General features: G+C 40.6%; 1 protein-coding gene across 1 annotated transcript in view; it reads right to left on the reverse strand.

The window, feature by feature from the left end:
• Positions 1–2349: 2349 nt before the first annotated feature.
• Positions 2350–20358, reverse strand: part of ANKH (ANKH inorganic pyrophosphate transport regulator) — a 103697-nt gene continuing 85688 nt past the window's right edge. The window contains exons 9-12 of the mRNA XM_064443402.1: positions 7009–7138; positions 5875–5998; positions 5189–5288; positions 2350–3019 (exon numbers count right to left, since the gene is read on the reverse strand). Coding sequence (XP_064299472.1) covers positions 2903–3019; positions 5189–5288; positions 5875–5998; positions 7009–7138 — 471 coding nt within the window. The 3' untranslated portion in view covers positions 2350–2902. The remainder of the gene's footprint in view (positions 3020–5188; positions 5289–5874; positions 5999–7008; positions 7139–20358) is intronic.

Below are 20358 nucleotides of genomic sequence, written 5' to 3' on the forward strand. Positions count from 1 at the left end.
TGACAGCGCTACCCAGAAGCAGAGCCAGAGGCTGCCTGGGACGGGGCGCTCCGCGGGTGCGCCTGCCTCCCCGCTGAGCAGCCAGCCGGCCCACGCAGCGACTACCCCGGCCCGCGCCACGGCTGGTTTGGACTCGCTCGCTGCAGGAACGGCAGCGCGTTTTGTTAATCCCGCAGCGTAACGTAAAGAAATATGCAACCCGCAGGAAGCGGCAGGGATGCAGTGCATGCGTCCTTACGTCACTGCTCGAGTTCTTGCCCAAATCCCACCACTCCTGCGCTCATCTGGTATCTTGCGAAGTAAGGGACTATTAAGTATTACCCACCAATTGAAAAGGTTATTACCTTGAAACCTACATTGGTAATGCTCGAAATTCTTAAAAAATACTGCTGCTTCAATTTTAGTCATGTACCAAAAGAAATATTACACAAAAATATTTTCTTGTTTTCTCTACAGTTCCTGAAAAGCCTTATCTTGTGGGCTTGGACGCAAACATACTGGAGAAACCAAAACTACATGAATAGAGAAGACCTCAAATGGCCACCGTGACCTGTAACAGTCTATATACACTTTATATACATATGACTGTTTGAGAGCCTGTATTCATGAATGTGTACAGTCGACATACTGCACAAAGTTCATTTGTCTGAGGTTTGCGGGTTTTTTAAAATCTTTTTAAACTATTGTCAGAAACAAGGAGAACAACCTTGTGGCGGCACAGAAAATGTGTGGTTACTGCATTTGGTCTTACCGTCCCAGTGCCACTGCTCATTAATCATGAACTGATTTTGCAAATCTGTCATTCAACACAATAATTTCTATGATTTTTTCGTATTGCATTTGTACATGTAACAAATTGGTACAAATGTTTACCATAAAATGTAAAGTTCATTGATACAATGCCTTTCATGATGGCCATAACCGGTTGCTAGCCAACTCTGTAGTTTTTTAGAGACATTTTTAGCTGAACTTGGAAAAATAGGAAATGTTTTGTAGCTTAAAATAAATGTACATAATATACAATATATATATATTTATACACGTGTATGTCTACATACACATATATTGATATAACATTTAAAGTAATGTTTAGTTTTGATCAGTTCTCTGAGTGCTGGGACTACCTGGCAAATAAATCTAGAAACGGAATTTGTCCACCATTAAATAATCATTTCCACAACTTAGAAAAATATACTTTTACTAAATAAGGTTTAAATTAACTGATTTATGGATATAGCATGGAGGATAACGTTTTCCAGACTCTGGCATGATTAAATGTGAAAGAATCCAAGCTACTACAAACCGGTAACAAATGCTGCCCCGCAGCCAAGCACAGAAGAGCACAAAAATACACGCTACTGCTGCAGCCATCCTTGGTGGCTCCCAAACCCTCTCTGGTTCAGTCACCTCTTATATAGGCTTTATTTCCATCTGATACAAGTCACCCATCCAACCTCACGCCCTGTTATTTAAGGTCCACTTCACCCACAACCACACAGCGCCTGCCACCTTCTCCAAGTACAGCACTGGCTGACGGTTGTGAGCAGCTCCCCACTGCCACGCAACTCTTGCCTTGAGCACTAACATATGATCAAAGTCCCTAATTAATGACTTGGAGGATCATCAGTACTTGAGCTTCACTGTATGGATTTTATCTACTGCATAGGTAAATATACTATAGTAAAACATACGTGTGTGTGTATATATATATTAAAAAGTATATATACATATACGCACGTGTGTGTGAGTATGTGTACATCTCTATATAAAAAATTTCATGGAGCTCTGTGTAGTAATGCAATATACCATGGTATCCTGCATACACTTTCTGATTTTTTTTTAATATATAGGCACCAGAAATAAGTATATAGAGCAAATCAACCTTTAAAAATTAAAGTTAAATCAGTGGACAAGAACTTTGGTAAAGCTTGTCAATATTTATTTTTTTTAAATTCAAATACAGTCAAGGCCTATCAGTTGCTGTCACCCTCTTCACAAGAGGAAAGTGCATGTGGGTTTTTTTTTTCTAAAGAAAATTGTACGTAAGGTGGGGCTTAACAACTCAAGAAAATTCTGAATGAAACGCTTACATTTTTCAAAAGTTTACTATCTTTCTGATAGAATGAAAGCTAAATAGAGTTCTTGTCCTGTCTGTGTTTTATTTATCGTCTGCATATATAAATATATATATATATGTATGTCTCTCTTTATGTACCTGTGTGTATCCACACACTTTTAACAGGAGAGAGGAACCTGGTTTTCTCCACTTTGTCTGTGGAGGCTTACACGTTCCTCCCGGTTTTGTACCCGGTGCAGTATAAGCTCTAGTGATGAGGCCAAACAAAAAGATATAGTTCACCATAGTATATTAGTTTATGTAGCAAAGTAATTTTCAAGCAAGTAAAATAAAGCTCTGTATTCCAAACTTCTTTTCCTTAACATTTCTCATAAAGAAAAGGAAGGAAAAGGGAAGAGGGGAGGGAGTAGGGTTATGGCAGTAGCATTGAGCCAGTGGCGCGTGTGCGTGTGCGAGCGTGCGAGGGCATGCGCGCACACACACACATGCAGAGAGAGCAGGGCTTTGGTTGACAAATATGGATTGTCCAGAGAAGGTGGATACATAAGTAAGGAAGACTCTACAGTGATGCAATTGTATCTTTCATGTTTGCATGGAGTGAGAAAACAAATTCAATTGAAGGAAAAAAAAAAAAGCAAAGACCTCTTTTTAGGTCCCTCATCAGTGAGAGCATACTCAGTATGCTAGAGAATTTATCTGAAACCTTTTAAATCAAGGCCTCTTTATTACAAAAATAAAAATGAACAAACAAAAAAGTATGAGAGACGACAAGATGCTGAAGTGTCACTCCAATCGTCCCTGCAGAGAACAATTGCATCCCATTTATTATTCATTCTCTTCTCTCATCTCTACGATGTCTGTCATCTCCTCTGTGTGAGGCATGTTGGTCATTGCAGAGTCTTCACCTTCTGTAGCTGCTTCATTCTCATTCCGCTTCTTTTTCTAGATTGAAACAAGCATTTGGAAACCTATCAGTAATTTTGCATGAACGGAGTCCTACAAGCTTTGGGCACTGGGAAGAAGGTGAGAATAATTTTTTTTTTTAGTATGTTATTAAAAACTAGAATATTTGTGCCACATTCATGGCTTGTCACTAGTCAGTTTGTCTTAACTTAGAAGGTTTCCATAACCTTCCTGGGGCTCAGCTTTCCCCTTTCTAACACAAATGCAATAAAAAAGGCGTTCCTTACGCTAAGCAACATCCAAAACAGGCTTCGGCATGACTGGAGGGAAAAGAGCATCTGGAATCTTTTACACTACAGACTTTTTATAAAAAAAAAAAGAAAAGCAAACAAAATATGAAAGAAGATAAGCTGCTCTAGGGAGGGAGGACAGAGGTGGCAACATAATTTCTCAAATGTCAAACTTTAGGAATTTTACAAGATGCGAGCATTCTGGCTTTTCTTGGTATTGCTGACCCACTGTGAGCCCCACCCCATCAAGGCCAAGTAATATTAGAATATTTCTGGCTAGCAGGAGCAGGAGGGCATTCAGGAGTCCTATGATTCATCCAGGATGTCCTGGATTAGTAAAGCTAAGAAGCATTCAGCCCCACTACAAAACAAGTTGAAGCATCTGTTCCTTATTATCTGTTTCTCAGCAGGCTGACTAGTTTTACAGAAAACATTTGTACAGCTGACAAAAAATCCCCCACAGGTATTATTGATTCAGCTGAGATGGGCATATCAGAGTTTCAAAATTGTAGAGGTGTCTACGCAACACTTGATTTGCAGCTCTCAAACGCCACCAAACAAGTTGGTGTATACAGCTACCGGTTGGCTCTGCTACTGTCACGTTGACTGTTGAGCCAATGTAGTCAGCTACATACTAATTCTGGTAAGGAAATAAATTAGGTTGGCACAGTTATTACTACTACCTACACTCATCACTGCAAAAAATTAAGCACCATGTTCCTGGCCAGAAACACTCTATGAGCTATTCCTGTAACAACTAAGCGATGAGATTAGTCCAAACAGATATATGTTCTGAAACCACAGGCCAAGAACAGCCATTTCAGTGTCTACAGGCTTTACTTTTTGGTACTCAAGAAAAACATGACAGACTAATCATGACAGAGGTCAAGGTCTGTTTTCTTATGACCCTTGTACGGCTTGGTCTACTCCCATGGCCCGCACAGGTAACACGTATCAAAACTTGTTTCAGTTTGTGCCAACATAAGGCTTTTAGATATTCTACCTTCCGTATTCTTTTGCTAAAAACAGAAGTGGTGGGCATCTTCACTTGGCCTTTAGTAAGACGTCTAATTAAAAAAAAAACAGTAAATGCATAGATGATGTTTTCTGTTCCCACCCGCGAAGTCCGCCTGCACCATGGAATGATGCACTCACCATGCCATCTCTGCCTGGGGCTGGGCCTGGTGCCTACACAGTGCCTTGAACCCATAACTGGAAGGGCGCAACACGCAGGTACTGCCATGTACCCAGTCACCTAGCCAATATTCATCCTGTGTTTGACTTCATTTAGTGGAATATTCTTTAAAATCCGTGTACTGCTACCACTCCATACATGCAGGGTTGTAGTGTGTGAAATATGTAAAAGTATGCCTATGAGAAATCATTGCCTGTTTAAGTACTTGTAAGTTCTTATCCTCTACTGCTGCAGGAGTATACCTTGTTCTAAGCCGCTTCTTCAGATGGCAAAAAAAAAAAAGCAACTGTACTTTTTGTCCATTTTCAGCAGAGCTGGTTTTATAAAGAAATAGAAGTATACACATATACATATAATAAGCTTTGGTAAGTAGTTCTTATGTCTACATAAAGAAGCTACGTTGTACTATACTAGCAGATCTAGAGTGCAAAACAGGTGGTAGTAATGACATGATATCCATGTTCTGAGGAGCAGGAGGTTTACTTCAGACCAGCATGTCCCATGGCCTGAATGCCCACTAGCAGCTGGAGCGCACCTTTTGGTTTTATTTCAACCTGAAGAATTCCCAAGTAGCACTCTCTTGAGACCGCATGGGGAAGCAAACTAAACTCAGTAAGTGGGGATGCTGGGGAGTTATATTTCAAAAGAGTACTCTTAATCTGAACTAAAATCCTCTATATTCATCAACTGCTTTTACCAGATCTCACAGAGCCTAATTCTTACCTGTTTCCGATAGACGTAACAGGCTGCTATTGCAACCATGGTGGATTCTCCTATAAAACCAGCTAGAAGGGATCCTACTCCAAGAGTGGCTCCATGAACTCTGTGGGTGGTATAAAAAGAAAGTAGTCATGGTTGTGTGAGAATGCATGGTTCGTAATTATACTTCCACTGGCACATAGAATCAATCTGTTGTTAGAAATATTTCCTTCAAAGACAAAATACACTGGTAAAAGAATAACTGGTATTTTAAAGGACTTTTGGGTTTTTTAATGGCTTCATTGTTTAAAAGAAACACTTTCTGAATCAAATTATGGACTAAGAATTTAATGTCTTGTACAGGGTGCTGTAGAACAGATTATTTATCTTATAAACAAGATATTCTTCCATTAGCTTTCTTAACAGGGCATTTAATGGAATGGAAATAAATTAAATTCCCCGTAGGATACATGTTTGCCTCTCTGATATTTGGCTATTTTTTCAAAAGGGACATCACCGTCATGCTTGCCTAGAGCAAAGTCATACTTGTGAATTTCTATACGTTTCTTTTCCAGGTATTGACACTACTTAGGCTTTATATTATGGTATATTTATGTTCTGAGCTACCCAAATACAGCTTTTAAGTGACAGGAAATAGCAATGAAGAGGAAAGCAAACCCATCAGCTCTGTGGCAAGGAGGATGATTTACCCCAAGTAAGGCAGCACAATGAGACTGGTGATGAGGACGATAATCCGCAGCACTGAGCTGGGTGCCAGCACAAATGTCTTCTTTAGAGTCATCAGCCAGCCAGTCAAGTGCGCTCTGACCGTCACTGTTCATAAACCGGGGGAGGGGAGGGGATGGGAAGAAAGGGAGGTGAGAGTAATAAAAAAATATCAGTCATCCCATATGAAGCCTTTTCATGCAGAGAGCACTGTTCAGAACTGATGATGGTGAAACTTGTTTCTGATAACTTTGCACACTGGGAAGCCCTACCAGAAATGAAGTAGATCTTGTGTCCAAATTGCTTTAATATACTGTTTTTTGAGAAAACAAAGTGCCAGTTACAGACAGCAAGCCTTCCTGAGAGCTGTTCTCTTAAAACCAGTTTACTAGATGGCCCATTCTGTTTTCTTCATTGAAAGAATACCCCTTCTCTAAACAGAAATCATACCAAGGAAAATTCTCCCTCTAGCTCCTGTGTGGTATATAGTGTGACAGCTAGTCACAAAAACTGGTACCTACATATTCCTATTCTTATATTTGGTGTTTATTACAAAACTGTCTTGTCATATAAGCAGAAAACACCACAGGATGTAGCATTTCATTACAGAAGTCAGAATTTTTTTGAGGGGAAACATTTTGATTACTGCTGTCAAGCTTGCCTCTCTCTTGGATACGGGCATTAACTTTTATTCTATATTGCTTATCCTCTGATGATATCTGAAAGTGCCACTGAGTTTGGCAGCAGAAGGGGAGAGTAATGGAGGTGATGCTGCTGTGGAGCTGTCCTAGATGCTATTCCAAACAGTTAATTTCAGTCTTGGCATGCAAGTATTGCTACTGCCATTCATGCGTGTGTTCCTAGTCAGCTACAGTAGACAGAATTCAGATTTTTGACAGTCAGAAATCTGCCTAATGACAGACTGCTCTTACTGCAACCTTTGTATCTTGACTACTGATGTAAATCGTCTTGGTCTACACCAACTTCCAACAAAACCCCTGTTACTTATGCTAGGCATGCTTTTAGCCACTCCATGTTCAGCCATGCCAGACTCTATGACCACACCACAAAGTTGGTTTGGTTTTGAGGTTACAGAGTTTTTATTTTCTTCTTTTTACCTGGAACTGGGAAGAAGGAGAAGATGCGCAAAGGAACAACACACAGCTCTGCAAAAGCGAAGTCTACTCCAATTATGTCAACTAAAATCTTCTCTGACACGTTTGGCGTCCAAAACATCACAAAACAGAGCTAGGAAGAACAAAATTAAGAAATGTTTGTTTTTCAGAAGGGAAGCATGACAAAAGATAGGCCCTCCTGGTCTAAAACATTTATTTACTCTACTGATGGGTATTTTTGCTATTAAATGAAAGAAGAGGATGGATACAAAGTAATAAAAATATGTTTTCTTTTCTAAAATGTTCAGGGGTCTGTAGCAAGCAATGATTAAGGTTTTAATCATCACTAAGGCAGGCGTATTTTATGATTAACTTTAATCACTTTATTTAACCATTCTCCTATGTTTCTGCCTCTTTGCGCATAGACTGATGAAAGAAAATAACAAAACTTACATGTTAAGCAACAGCCCTGACTCAAGCAATCAGTAAAAAAAAGCACCACACAAATGCATGCAAACCTAACAGAATTATTTGTCGTCTGAGCTTGGATTCTAACGATTCAAACATTACAGTTCAGTCTGACTGTAATCAAGACGAAATTGGAGGGAAGGTTTTAAAAGGTTCTTCAGAGAGCCACTCTAACCACTAACAATTCTTGACTTTGATTTAAACTGAGGATGCTGAACGCTCCAAAAGTGACGACCAATTTTGTTGACAATTAAGAGTGGTAAACAGATTCTCATTTCTCTCAAATCAATCAAAAATTTTGAAAAAGAAACAATCACAAGCAAAGTTTCATAAACACAGTCTGAATTAATTTCCTTTACATTGAGAAACATATTTGAAGCACTGTTTTGCAACAACTGAAAGACATTTTAAAATATTTAGATGCAGTAAGATCTAATGTGCACACAGTATATTTATACTCAGCTTGCATGCAAATACAGAGAGTACACAAGTAAAAGATGCATGTTAACTTCAGAAGCAATTCCTACTCTTTGTGTTCCTCACATACCAAGACGGATGCATATAGAAAGAATTTTTATGGTCCCTGCAAATGGTTGTACTTGAATGGACTAATTGTTACAACAGTAAGAAACCTGATTTTTACAGTACTTGCTCTGGTTTAAGGCACCCATATTTCTACAGATTATAAAATGTTTTAATAACTAAAGATGTGAAGTACTCCAAGACCCAGAGATCTGACCTAAATCTAAGATGAGGGGTTTAAACACACTGCTGATACTAGTACTGTTGGTATGTAATATGCCTGATACCAAGGCAAAAGGTGTTCAGCACAGTCCTGCAGACACGGTGCCCTCAGGCCACAAATCCCGAGTTTTTTTATTTTAAAGAGTGTGCTGTTTAGTCTGTACATGAAAGGAAAACTTCCATAAAAAACCTGCACCAAATGGTACAGTGGTAGTACATGCTGCTTAATTTTTCGGTCAGTCCTCAGGCAGGGCTTCAGTCCGGGCTGAGGCTCTTGGAAGATGGAAGGTCCAGCTTTGGTTCAAGGCACTCACTGAAGAAAGGTGCTGACAGCCCTCACAGGACTTTTCCTGTAAGAAGGGGTACCAGACATCCTTTCAAGTATAACTACTTTGTCATTTAAGCTGGTATTGTGATTCAAAAAGTGATTTCTCCCTGTTATTCTCGCAGTAAAGCAGATGTTAAGGAAGCAAGCTCACTGAACGGGGTAAAACTTGGGACCTTAAATGCTCTGGCACTCCTCTGTCAGGTTACAAACCGGTATACCAGGTAAATTATGTGCACTGGCTGTACAATTTGATGGCTCTGTAAGACTTTATAACCACTCCTCTGTAATTTACCCTACAAGCTAGCATCATAGTATCTACCTCTTTTCTTATTATCCAGTTGCCACATCCCAACATATTCAGATGACTTTTAAAGCTAGTCTTTGAAGTCCTACCACCTCCAAGACAGCTCTCATTCTTTGGTTGTGTGCCAGAGATTGTCCTTTCTGTTTAGCCTATGAGTATCCAGACTGCAGAAGCTTCCCCAGGTCCGTGACTGAATGGCCTGCGGGAGGTCTCACATTCTGACAGCCTGTGTGCTGAACTTCCCTGCAAAAAGGCGCATCTTCAGTTGTCTTCTCCACTTCTTAGGGTAGGAACTACTATTTATTTTTCACAACTGAATGCTTTACTTGACTAACTTGATGCTGTCTTGTGGTGTATCCCCACCACCTATACGGAGAGAAGTGGAGGAAGGTAAGAGCAGAAGACAAATGAAGTGAGCAAGGAGGCTTTTCTACTTTAGCCAGCACTTCTCTCTCGCTGCCAAACTACTTGTACAGGGTACAACTGAAGCAGAGGGGACAATCTATAGAGGAGAATGTTGTATGGTTGAGAATCCAGTTGTTAAAAAGTAACTGTACAGTGACAAGGGTGAATTCTTTCATTGTTGCAGACGCCATTAGGCAGACTGCAGTTTTTGTAGTCTTACTGCAAATGACCTGTAAAGCAACCATACAGGGAATATTTTGTCAAACCTTTCTTCAAAGTCCAATAAATAAAATGAGATGCAAAGATGCCCACTCTTCAATTACAATTTGCTGTTTTCATGAAAGCAAAGACCTTTACGCTGCTTGTACCGCACAACGCCATTAGCATCCTACTGAGCAGTACAGTTACTGCTGCTGCAAGGTTCCACACATTTATGCCAACAGCGGAGTCTGACCACTGCTAGCAAAAGGCAAATAGAGCCGTCTTTCCTTCTTCAACAGCTGCTTGAAAGACTATTCCAACATGATTAGACAGGCAAGCAAATAGTGAACAAAAGGATTGTCCTCAGCCTCTCTGAAGTTAAAGATTGTTTCTGGCCTTAGAACAGACTTAATCTCCATCCAGCTCCTACGGGAGGAAGGTCAGTTTGCATATCAGAGGTAATGACTTATACCCAGGTGGTATGCAGTCATTCCTCCTCAACTGTTGCAAACTGCAGCCTTCCCCACCCCCCTGATCAGCAAAGTCAGTGCTGATAAATGGCTTCTAAGAGCACTTCTTATATAGCAGCTGGTGGGTAAAGACAGCAGTGACTGCTAAACATAAGAATAAGCAGTTTGAGGAGGTGAGGCATGGTAGCAGAAGGACTTTCTATTTCTGTCTCAGCATGTTTCTATCTTTTGGATGTGATATTGATAGCTACTTTCGTTCTGCAAAGTGATTTCTCTCTGTCATCTTATGAGCAGATATTTTTGTTTGCCTGCAGGGGACAAAGCTTCAGGAAAAGAAATTAATGTTTTGCATCATGCAAGTCCTCTGCTATTTAACTTCTAGAGTACTTGCAACTTGGGAAGTTTCCATGTTATTTCAAAGACAAATTCAAAATATAGTGGAAAAAATCAGGCTCTGCTTCAGGAAAAGAGCAACACTAAACATGCAAATGAGGGAAGGTAGTTTGGCTACTGATTTTATTACAGATGAGGTATATTGAAAATAGGATGAAGTCTTAGCTTTCTGTAATGCTGAGTGGTCTGTATGTTTGTGATTACTTCGGCAAAGGGCGAAGACTGATCAGAAAGGAGACCGGAGAAGATGGTAACAGATTAAATGATGCAAATAGTCCAGTGAAACACAAGAGGATGGCACACACAGTTAGGGATGGGATCTACTGGAGTAAGCAGTGGTAAATTCCTCGGGCTCAGATCCGGAAAGATTTTTGGAAATAGATTTACCTATAGTATGCCTTAGCATCTCTCCTGTCTTTCTTCTGGTTAAACACTGTTTCCCTCTCCTCCTTATGTCTTTCTGCATGTGTCTGCCAGGTTAAAAATAGAATAAATGGCCTGGGTAGAGTTACAGTTATACCTTTATTTAATCCGATCAAGAGGTGAAGATGAAACAGTAAATGCTTCAGCATAGGCTAGCAACAACACGCATGCATAATGACGCTGCAGCTTCAGGTTGCAATTGCAGTTGGCTTCAATGGCTATATACAGTAATGAATACTGACCTTGGCACCTCTGCTGAGGTGGAAGCATTTTAATGCTTTGGGAGTAAGGATTTTGATGTGGAATTCCAGCAACAGAATTGACTTCATTTTCTGTTATCTTATGGTATGAGCACAGCATGATATTAAAGGATAGTTTTGTTAAAGCCTTTGATCATTTAAATAGAACTTCGGCTGAGCAGTGATGAACATTTCAAAAACACAGGAAAAGGAAGCAAGATGTAAACAGGAGAGCGGAACACTACAGAGAATATGCAGGGCCGACTACAGACAGTAGTATTTATTATGGTGTTATCTCTGTAAAAACAACAGTAGCCTTAGTATTTCTGAAAGTGTTAATCATTTGAACTGGTCTGAAGGGTTGTGCTATTGGGTAACATGTCTTTAACTGATCTACAGCAGTAGAATTTGAAAGACTTTTAAAAATATGTCAGTAATTTACAGCGGCATAAGAAAATCAGTACAGCTGTACTAGATCAGATCAAAGCTCCAGCTAGATAAAGTACCCTGCTAAAGGTCACCAGGGGTTGTGCAAGGAAAGGGCGCATGGAGCAGGGCAAGTGCAGAGTAAGAGATGCCCTTCCTTGGCTGCATGGTCTGAGCTGCTGGCCGCTAGGGCTTCAGGTGTTCAGTAACTGTGAGGCACCTTCATCCCATGCAGCATTATCTTGTGCATACAGAATATCTAATATGAGTGGGTTGTGGGTTTTTTTCCCAATCTAGTTGCGCATTAAAGTAAAAAAAGTCTCACTTGTGGCTTAGACGCTCTCTGTAAGTAGGTGTGCTTACGTTCGTGTGGAACCTTGCTATTCTCAGCTAGCAAATTCAGTGCCTAGGTCTATTAAATGGTTGCAGGTCAAAAACTTTTGCCATCAACAAGCCTGACAGAATGCACCAAATCTTTGTTTTGGCAGGGAAAGTATCAAACTGGTAGTGCTTAATCCCACTTCTCTTTAATCTCTTTACTTAGCACACTTCATGCATTTGACTGTTCATGAGATTTTGTTTCGGATGGTGCACGTGTGAGTTCGAATGCTACTAGTTCTTGAAAACTAACAGTCTTTTCATAGCCTCTGCATCTCCTGGAAGCTATTTCCATTTATTCTGGTTGCTGACAGGGATTACGAAACCTCAGAGACCCACTACATAATGCATTATAATACATTATGCTAACAAAGGCTATTGTCATGTGTACAGTAATCTGCAGGGTGCTAGACTGATTTGCTTTTAGGCACTTGTAGAAAGCTGCCTGTCTTTTGGGACATTCATTGATAAATATGAGGCACAAAAGAGTATTCCAGTGAGCTACGAACAACAATACAGCATTTCTAGGCTTCAGTGCAGTCTCCAGTTAGAAGAAACACTGCCTGATGACAAAGACAAGATATGGCTCTATGTTCCTCAGAAAGAAGCTATGGAATCCAAATATGGGTGTTTTAAAAAATAGGTTAGACACATACCAGCCTGGAATGAGACGGGGTAACAGATTTTACCGTGGGGAAGGGTGCTGTTAAATCTGCTAAAGGTTATTCTGTGATGAAATGCAGTTCATATTTTTTTCCTCCAAAACAGCTCTCAGCAGATGTTTCCTATCATTTGTTGGACTTGCTGTATTTGCAAAAGTATGCCTGTCCAAGAGGTGTTTTACTCTCAAAATATTGTTCTGTGTATGTATCGAGGATTGCATCTTAACTAATTTAACCCATGCCTTGCTCATGACCTCCCTATGCCCATTTATGCTACATGGCGCCCAGGGAGGGCAGAGGAAATCTACTTCATGCCTTATTACACATCTCAGCTTTGGATTGCACCTCTGATCTTTGGGATAGCATCAGTGAAGTTTATAACTTCTATTCATATCGAAGAATACAAGTAATATGATTTTGCCTTTTGAAGTGTACCTGAGTCTTACGTGGTCTCATCTCCTGATATACCAAACATCTCCATGGTTTCGCTCTTTCTCACATAAGCAGAACTTCCATAATTGTGTCTCCTTTCAGAGCTTGTATCACACTTACCAGATGAGCTGAGCTCGCAGATATGTTTGTAAGTCAAAAGAATATCTTGTTCTACCCTGCATCAGTGCAAAAACCTGAATTTGACTCCTCTGTTCAACCCCTTATTTTGCAAGATGTTGAGAAAAAAAATATTTTGTTGAATCTTTTAGTGGTGTTCTTATGGCTATTCCAAATCCATACCTTCACTGACCTTGAAAATTTAGTTTTCTAAATTACTCTGTAGTACAGGGGCTTGTCACTCAAAAACTTACTCTAGCAACTTAATGTTCAAAGAAACTGCACTTCTGTGTTTTTATGAAGAGTAGAAGTAACGAGAGTTTTGAATTGTTAACTGCTGTTAACAATTAACTGTCCTGAAACTACAAAAATGGCTATTAATTACACCCCTTCTCAGACCACAGTTGGAGTGTATTTCCATGTTGAATATAGCTGTGCAACAGAATACAAATCCCTAATACCTCCTGGAGCACTCGTGCCACTATGCAGTCTCTCAAATAGTTGAACAACATGGAAAATATTCAACAGGGTTCTTATGAAGGAACAAGATCCAACCACTCAACAACTGACACAAATAAGGCATTTTGTGTTTTATCGTGCACCAAAAAATCGAAGTCTGTTTTATGATAGACGTTATTCTCCATTGATAGGTAATCACATGTGAGTTTAAGATTAAAATAATCAAGTGAGAAACTGGTTGCCTTTTGTGTTGGTTTTGGCTGGGGTAGAGTTAATTTTTTCATAGTAGCTAGTATGGGGCTGTTTTGGATTTGCGCTGGAAACGGTGTGGATGACACAGGGATGCTTTAGTTACTGCTGAGCAGGGCTCACACAGAGTCAAGGCCTTTCCTGCTGCTCACCCCACCCCACCAGCGAGTGGGCTGGGGGTGCACAAGAAGCTGGGAGGGGACACAGCTGGGACAGCTGACCCAAACTGACCCGAGGGATATTCCATACCACATGGTGTCATGCTCAGCAGTAAACTAGGGGGAAGGTTGGCCAGTGGACGCTGCTCAGGGACTGGCTGGGCATTGGTTGGTCGGCGGTGAACAATTGTTTTCATTTGCATCACTTGTCTTTTATCTCTGTAATTTTCCTTTTTGTTACAACTTATTTTATTTCAATTACTAAACTGTTCTTATCTCAATCCATGAGTTTTCTCACTTTTACCCTTCCAATCCTCTTCCCCTCATCCTACTGGGGGCAGGGAGTGAGTGAGTGGCTGTGTGGTGCTTAGTTGCCCGCTGGGGTTAAACCATGACATCTTTAATGACTCAGTTTTTTTGTTTTTTTTTTTTTTTTTTTTTTTAAAGCATGCTGCTATAAACAATCATAAAGTTCTTTGGAAGCTGTGGAGGAACTGCTGGGCATGGTATGACAGCAGAGGCCAGCATCTCTGGCTTCCTATGGAAGCTGCTTATACCACAGCCTGGCCTGCTCCAGAATGGACCTGTAGAATCCTATGCTACCTTTGCTATAAATCACGTCAGACAGCAGTCTTTGCACAGCCACCGCAGTTTTGAGGAGTTTTTAATATACAATTCTTATGGAAAAAAAAAAAAATCATCCGCCTAAATGGAGGCATTGAAGGTTCCCATAGTCTGATGCTCTGTTGAGATATCGTGTTGGGCTCGCATGCCCTGTAATTCTGAAACGGGTAGAAAGCGGGTCCATTTCTTGTGTGGGATGTATGGTTTTCAAGACCAGACTGGCCAAAGCCCCAGGGAACCTGCCCTGACCTCACAGCTGACCCTGCTCTGAGCCCTTCCAACCTGAACAATCCTGTGATCCTATGAAGCAAAAAGCCCTGGATCTGTGTGCCGTAGAAACGTCAGACCACAGTCATACCTGAAAGCAGTTTATCATAATGCCAGTGACTTGAATCACAAGGGCATTCTCTTATAGCAGTTATCCCTCAGGCGCACGCAAGTCAGCATAGATTTCTCTGAACCTTGTGTCCTGCCAAGGGTGGCAGAAAGCTGAAAACAGCTGTCATAGAATTTGCCAAGCAGCAGGGGGAGCAAAAGGAACCAGAGCCTGCCTGCAGGAAAACTCCCTAACTTCACATCTGAAATAATTGGTTTCTACAGATCTAAGTCTCCCCAAGCCTCCCCCAGCTTTCCTTACAGTTCAGAGTGACGCAGCACGACATTCTTCGGAAATAAAGGTAGGTCCAGCAGCTGCACAATACACTGACTCTCTGATACCATTAACATGATGCCACATCTGCTTTCTCACCAACCACGGCTGAAAATACTTAGGTGGTATTTTTCAGGCTGGGTAGGGTCACTAAATTGTTTAAGATAGTCATTGTATCTCCCCATTGAATTATGCTGCTTTATTTTTTACAGAAAGCAGGGTATTTTACTGAGTACAGCCTCACTTTAAAAAAGCTTGAATAAATCAAAGCTGGCAGATTCCTAGGCTCTCTGTGACAACTGTTGACTTCACAACTTAGCCATTTTCTTGTGTCCTGAGTTTTCTGCAGCCCTTGCTGCTTCCTATTGTGATGACAGAGTTTCAGCAGAAACATGCTGCAGTGACAATTTTTGACCCTTCCTCTTCTGCTTGCTCCAGCCACTTATGCAGAATAGACCCTTTGTATGAAACCTAAACAATCATGAAGGAGACATCAGTCTCCACCTCACTGGAGCAAACAGAAATCCTTTGTTCCAGGACAAAGGCTCAGTGCAGTACCATTGATGGGACACGGCCATCATGAGGGTTTTATAAAGTCAGCCTCTGGTGGTCCAGCATCTTCCCGAGCATGCAGGAATACTTCCACTCATGTCTGAAATAATTTTTACTGAAGTGTGAACTAAACCTGACCTTGAAAAGGTAAAGAGCTTCTAGAGCGATTGTCTGCCAATATGTCATTTTCCAATTTTTATTTTTTTTCTGTCAGCAGCCTGAATATAAAAAAAACATCTGGGAATACAGAGACGGGCAAAATCAAAGCAGTGAAAACAAACTCATCCTCTGGATGGGTGGTATTATTCTAATAGCTGTCCTTGGCACCCTTATAATGTATGACAGAAAGAATAAAGAATGGGGATTTAGTCTGAAAAGTCAATGCTGTTTTTCTGAATGTGAATATCCTAGATAGGACTTGTGAAATCTCCTTGATACAATGAGGCTATAATGAAGCCATTGATGAAATAAGATTGAGGAGTGTGGGGGAACTTTGTCCCTCTTTTTTAATTTTCTTTCTTTGTATACTCACGACAGATAATGACACTGAACTCAGTCACTCAGGGAATTCCAGATACTGACACTGTCAGCAGCTGGTGTTGTGTCCGCTGAGAGGGACCAGTTCCTCACTGTGACATTTCTTCCTGCCTCTCAGTCCTATTATCCCATGAATCTAATCCCATGAATCTAATAAAGCCCAGTTGTAACCTTTGATAATAAAGCAATACAGAGTTGTAAAATAAAGAGAGCCAATAAAAGATACAAAAAAAATGAATGAACCTTGAACACAAATCCAGTGGCCTCTGCAATGGCTTAAACTTTTGGCTGCTTTTTGACCTGTGACACTGAATGTCACAGGTATATATACAGTGCCAGCAAAGCATGGTTTCTATGCATGTTTCCCTTCATTCATCTTTAAACTTGGGAGGAAAAACTACATGGAAAGCTAAATAATGCCGTATACTACTTTGGTTCTGAAGAAAAAGCCGTTTGTACTGGTTCTTAAAGCCAATTGCTAGCCATGCCTAAGTTCTTCTTCATTATAAAAAGTTATTTCTGAAAGCAAGCAACTGGAGGGATACACTGCAGTAGCTACTCTGAGCCTGAAGCTCTTCAGCACTACACGGGGGGAATTAATAATTCTCACAAGCAGGAAAGGAGATATTCAGGGAAAATCTCCTGTTGAGGGGAGCTGTAAGCATGACCTTGGACACGGTAGGATGAACTACTGCTTGAATCTGGGTGAACTGGACAATGTACTAAAAAGCATGATTGCTTTAAATTTGCTGGAAGGGGAATGAGGATAGGGAGTATGAATCTATGATTTGATATTGTGTGATGCATTGAAAAATTTCAATTATTATTCAAACTCTAAAGTTCCATATCCAGACTTAACTTCCTTAAAAAACAAACAAAAAACCACACAAAAACCATATAACCTTGGTCATCTTTAGAAAACAACACAGGCTTGTCCTAGTTAAGTATATGCCCTATGTATAGCACTAGCCACTTTAAGAAAGTTGCCTCTTAAGTAATCTTCCATTAATAAATTCTAATGCAGTGGCTGGTAACTGATGTGCTGGAATGCTGCAAAACTCCAGCTCACGTCCCTGGTCATGTTTGTTAGAACACTAGCACCTCAAAAACTGAAAAGCATTATTGCCACCAGAAGCCGTGTTACCTTTTTGACCCGGAATTCAAATCTTTGATTTCTACAGAGTAACTTTGCCTGTGCAATGTTATAGTTTGGGCACATGAACACTGATAAACTCACAGGTTTCATTGTTAAAGTGAAAGAAATCATCATGATGAATCCTGTTTTCCATGGTGTGGCTAAGTTCTTTCCTCTAGTAAGGCAGAAATGCTACAGTAGTCAAATCCTCAAGATAGAAAAGATTAATGAGGTTTGTAACTGGATGTCATACTGCATTCGCCTTTGCAGGAAAGATGTGGAGTATCTGAAAGGCCAAGGAAGTTAAAGTACAGCTTCTCCTTTTCAGATCCTGATGCTATTCCCTCGACCATGAGTCATAAATTAATGAAAAAATGAGGCTTTGTTAACATCAGTCCATATGTAACTACTTGTCCAGCTGCTGGGCTCTCCTGCACTGTCACTGCACAAAGGCTACATCTTTGGCTCTCTCTTTAGCATTAAATACTCTTATATTTCACACACACAAACCCCACATCCCACCCCTCTTTCCCCAGTTCCCAGCTTGGCCCTGGTGGGCCACCTTCTGAATGTCTGCTATCAGTCATCTGCTAAGAGTTGAGATGGGGAACTGGGAAGGTTTCAGCTTTGCATGAAGGTTAGTTGTAAAGCACAGAGAGGAACACCTAAATTAAGGACCTCAGAAATCACCACTTTGTTCTGAAAACGCTTTCTTCAGCTTGTGAACTAAGAACCAGCATCAGCAGCCTGGAATGTATATAGCTATCAAAGCTGTAAGAGTTGTAATAACCAGGTTATTTTCTCGGGTAGCAACCCTGTCTCAATACACAGAGAACCGTGGCATAGTCACAAGGAAATAGAAACAGCACCCCTTGCTTTTCTTGTTCCCTTTTCCAGCACCTGAATCACTTGAAACCACAGAGATGAGGCAGCAGATACTTGGACAAAGGTCTTTTAAGTAAGAGTGAAGGAGGAATAATGGAGTAAAAGCCCTGATAGTCTCTTGCATTGGTCAGAACTTGCAAATCACTTTGCTCTACTCTAGGTTGGTCTTTACCAAACTTAATCAAGTGTGTACACGGGAACCTTCTCACTCTAAATGCTAAAATGCTGAAGTGCATGAAGGTGAGGGTGCATTCACAGTGGCTAAATGTCAGCCTGCGTGGGAGTGGGACTCCAGAAACCAACCAGCTCACACGCAGCAAGAGATGCCTGCTGCAAGGAACTGCCATGCAGTTATATCATGCTATTGACACTCCTGCCTTCAGAAGGTTTCATCAGTGAAACAGGAACATGTTCCTTGGCATTTCTCAATATGCAAGCCTAATTCATATTACCCTGGATACAAGCTAAGGAAGCCTAGTAGGACAGTAGTAAATCTTGCTGCGGAGGCGCAAAAAATTCTTTAACTTCTGCCCTTTACCAAGGATTGCTTTATGCCTCACTGCTTAGCAGGACAGCGTAGCTGAAAACATCAAATACATCAATGTCTTACATATGCAAAAGCTTTACTCAGGATATTTTGTCACGTGGAAAATGAACGTTTTGCTGAGTTCACCTGGAAATTAAACAACTATTGAGTAAAAAAATAATGTTTGGTAGATGCATAGCATCAGAGTGGGAATACATCAATAAATCAATGCTATATAAATAATATACCGAGTTGGTATGAATGTTCTGTCTTCCCTCATGTGGGCCCTAGTTTTATCTGCCAAAGCCTACGTTCCACTGGCCGGTGAAGCCTTGCTGATCAACGGGACAGGACAGTCGGCAAGCAGTAGCCACTTGGCAGTTCCTAGTTTGGCATAACCAAATCCAAAGCAGAGCACAAAAGCTTGGGCATCTGGAGCTGCCCTTTAAATAGACGAGGCTTCTCAGCCTGAATGAAACTCTGCTGCTTCTCCTCCACAGGGACTGGCTCTAGCTCTTACAGAATTAAGTAGAAAGCAGCAACTACCAAGTCCTGTATTCTGTACTGCAGTTCCTTCACACTGGGAATTTTCCCTGCTGCACTGGCTTCCTTGTTCTTGATCTGGGTTCTTTTCTTATCTCCCAGGTGCTTGACAATTATTATAGAAGATAACCAAGCAGATGATGACAGGAGATCAGGCAAATGATGGGATGGCTTGCAGTAAACAGTCACCAAATGGGACAGAGACTTTCCTCCTCCCTTCTTCAGGCTGAAACTGGATTGTCCCATCACAGGGACAATTCACAGCAGAAGAAACCCTGTGACTCTGGAGCCCTCTCTGCTGTTTTAAGACTGTGATGAGATCCCTCCATAGCGTCTTGCAAAATCAGTTAAAGAGCCTATGGTTTCCAGGCGAACATGCTAAATGCTGCTGCTTAAAACTTCTGATCGTTAAAATAAAATATATTCCCCCCTTTATATATAATGGCATTCTGCATATAATTCTATACTTATCAGATACATATTTATAATTACATGCACTGTATGCATACAAGATGAATATAACTGCCAACTGATGGTAGCTTACGCTGCTGTGGTACAAGATGTAAGCACTGGAGAGCTGACACAATGCCTGCATGCTGCTCTTCCTAAGGGGCTGATAACCTCCCGCAAATGAAAGAAACAGACAGTTGCTCATCGGCAGGAACCCTTAGAAATCAAGACACATTTTTTCCACTGTCAAAAGAGTAAGTTCAGGTACGAATCTAAATACTACATTCTATTTACAAAAAATGTAATATTTCATTATAGAATATAAAAAATGGCCTAATATATAATATAGAAAGTAATACTTTAAGTATTAGAAACATTTTAAAGCTATCATTAGAATCCTGATTTATGGGCAGACCTGACTGTAAAGCAGGTGACATTTTGACAGGTATTCAATTCTCGGGCCCAAATATATAAGCCGGTAAACTGACCAGCTGTTCGCTCCTGAGTACATGAGATTTAAACTTTCACTGAGATTTAAATGTAATGCAGGTTACTTGGCATTTGAATTTGATTACCACAACACAACTGATGCATAT

Source organism: Phalacrocorax carbo, chromosome 2, assembly GCF_963921805.1.
Source record: "Phalacrocorax carbo chromosome 2, bPhaCar2.1, whole genome shotgun sequence".
Taxonomy (NCBI): domain Eukaryota; kingdom Metazoa; phylum Chordata; class Aves; order Suliformes; family Phalacrocoracidae; genus Phalacrocorax; species Phalacrocorax carbo.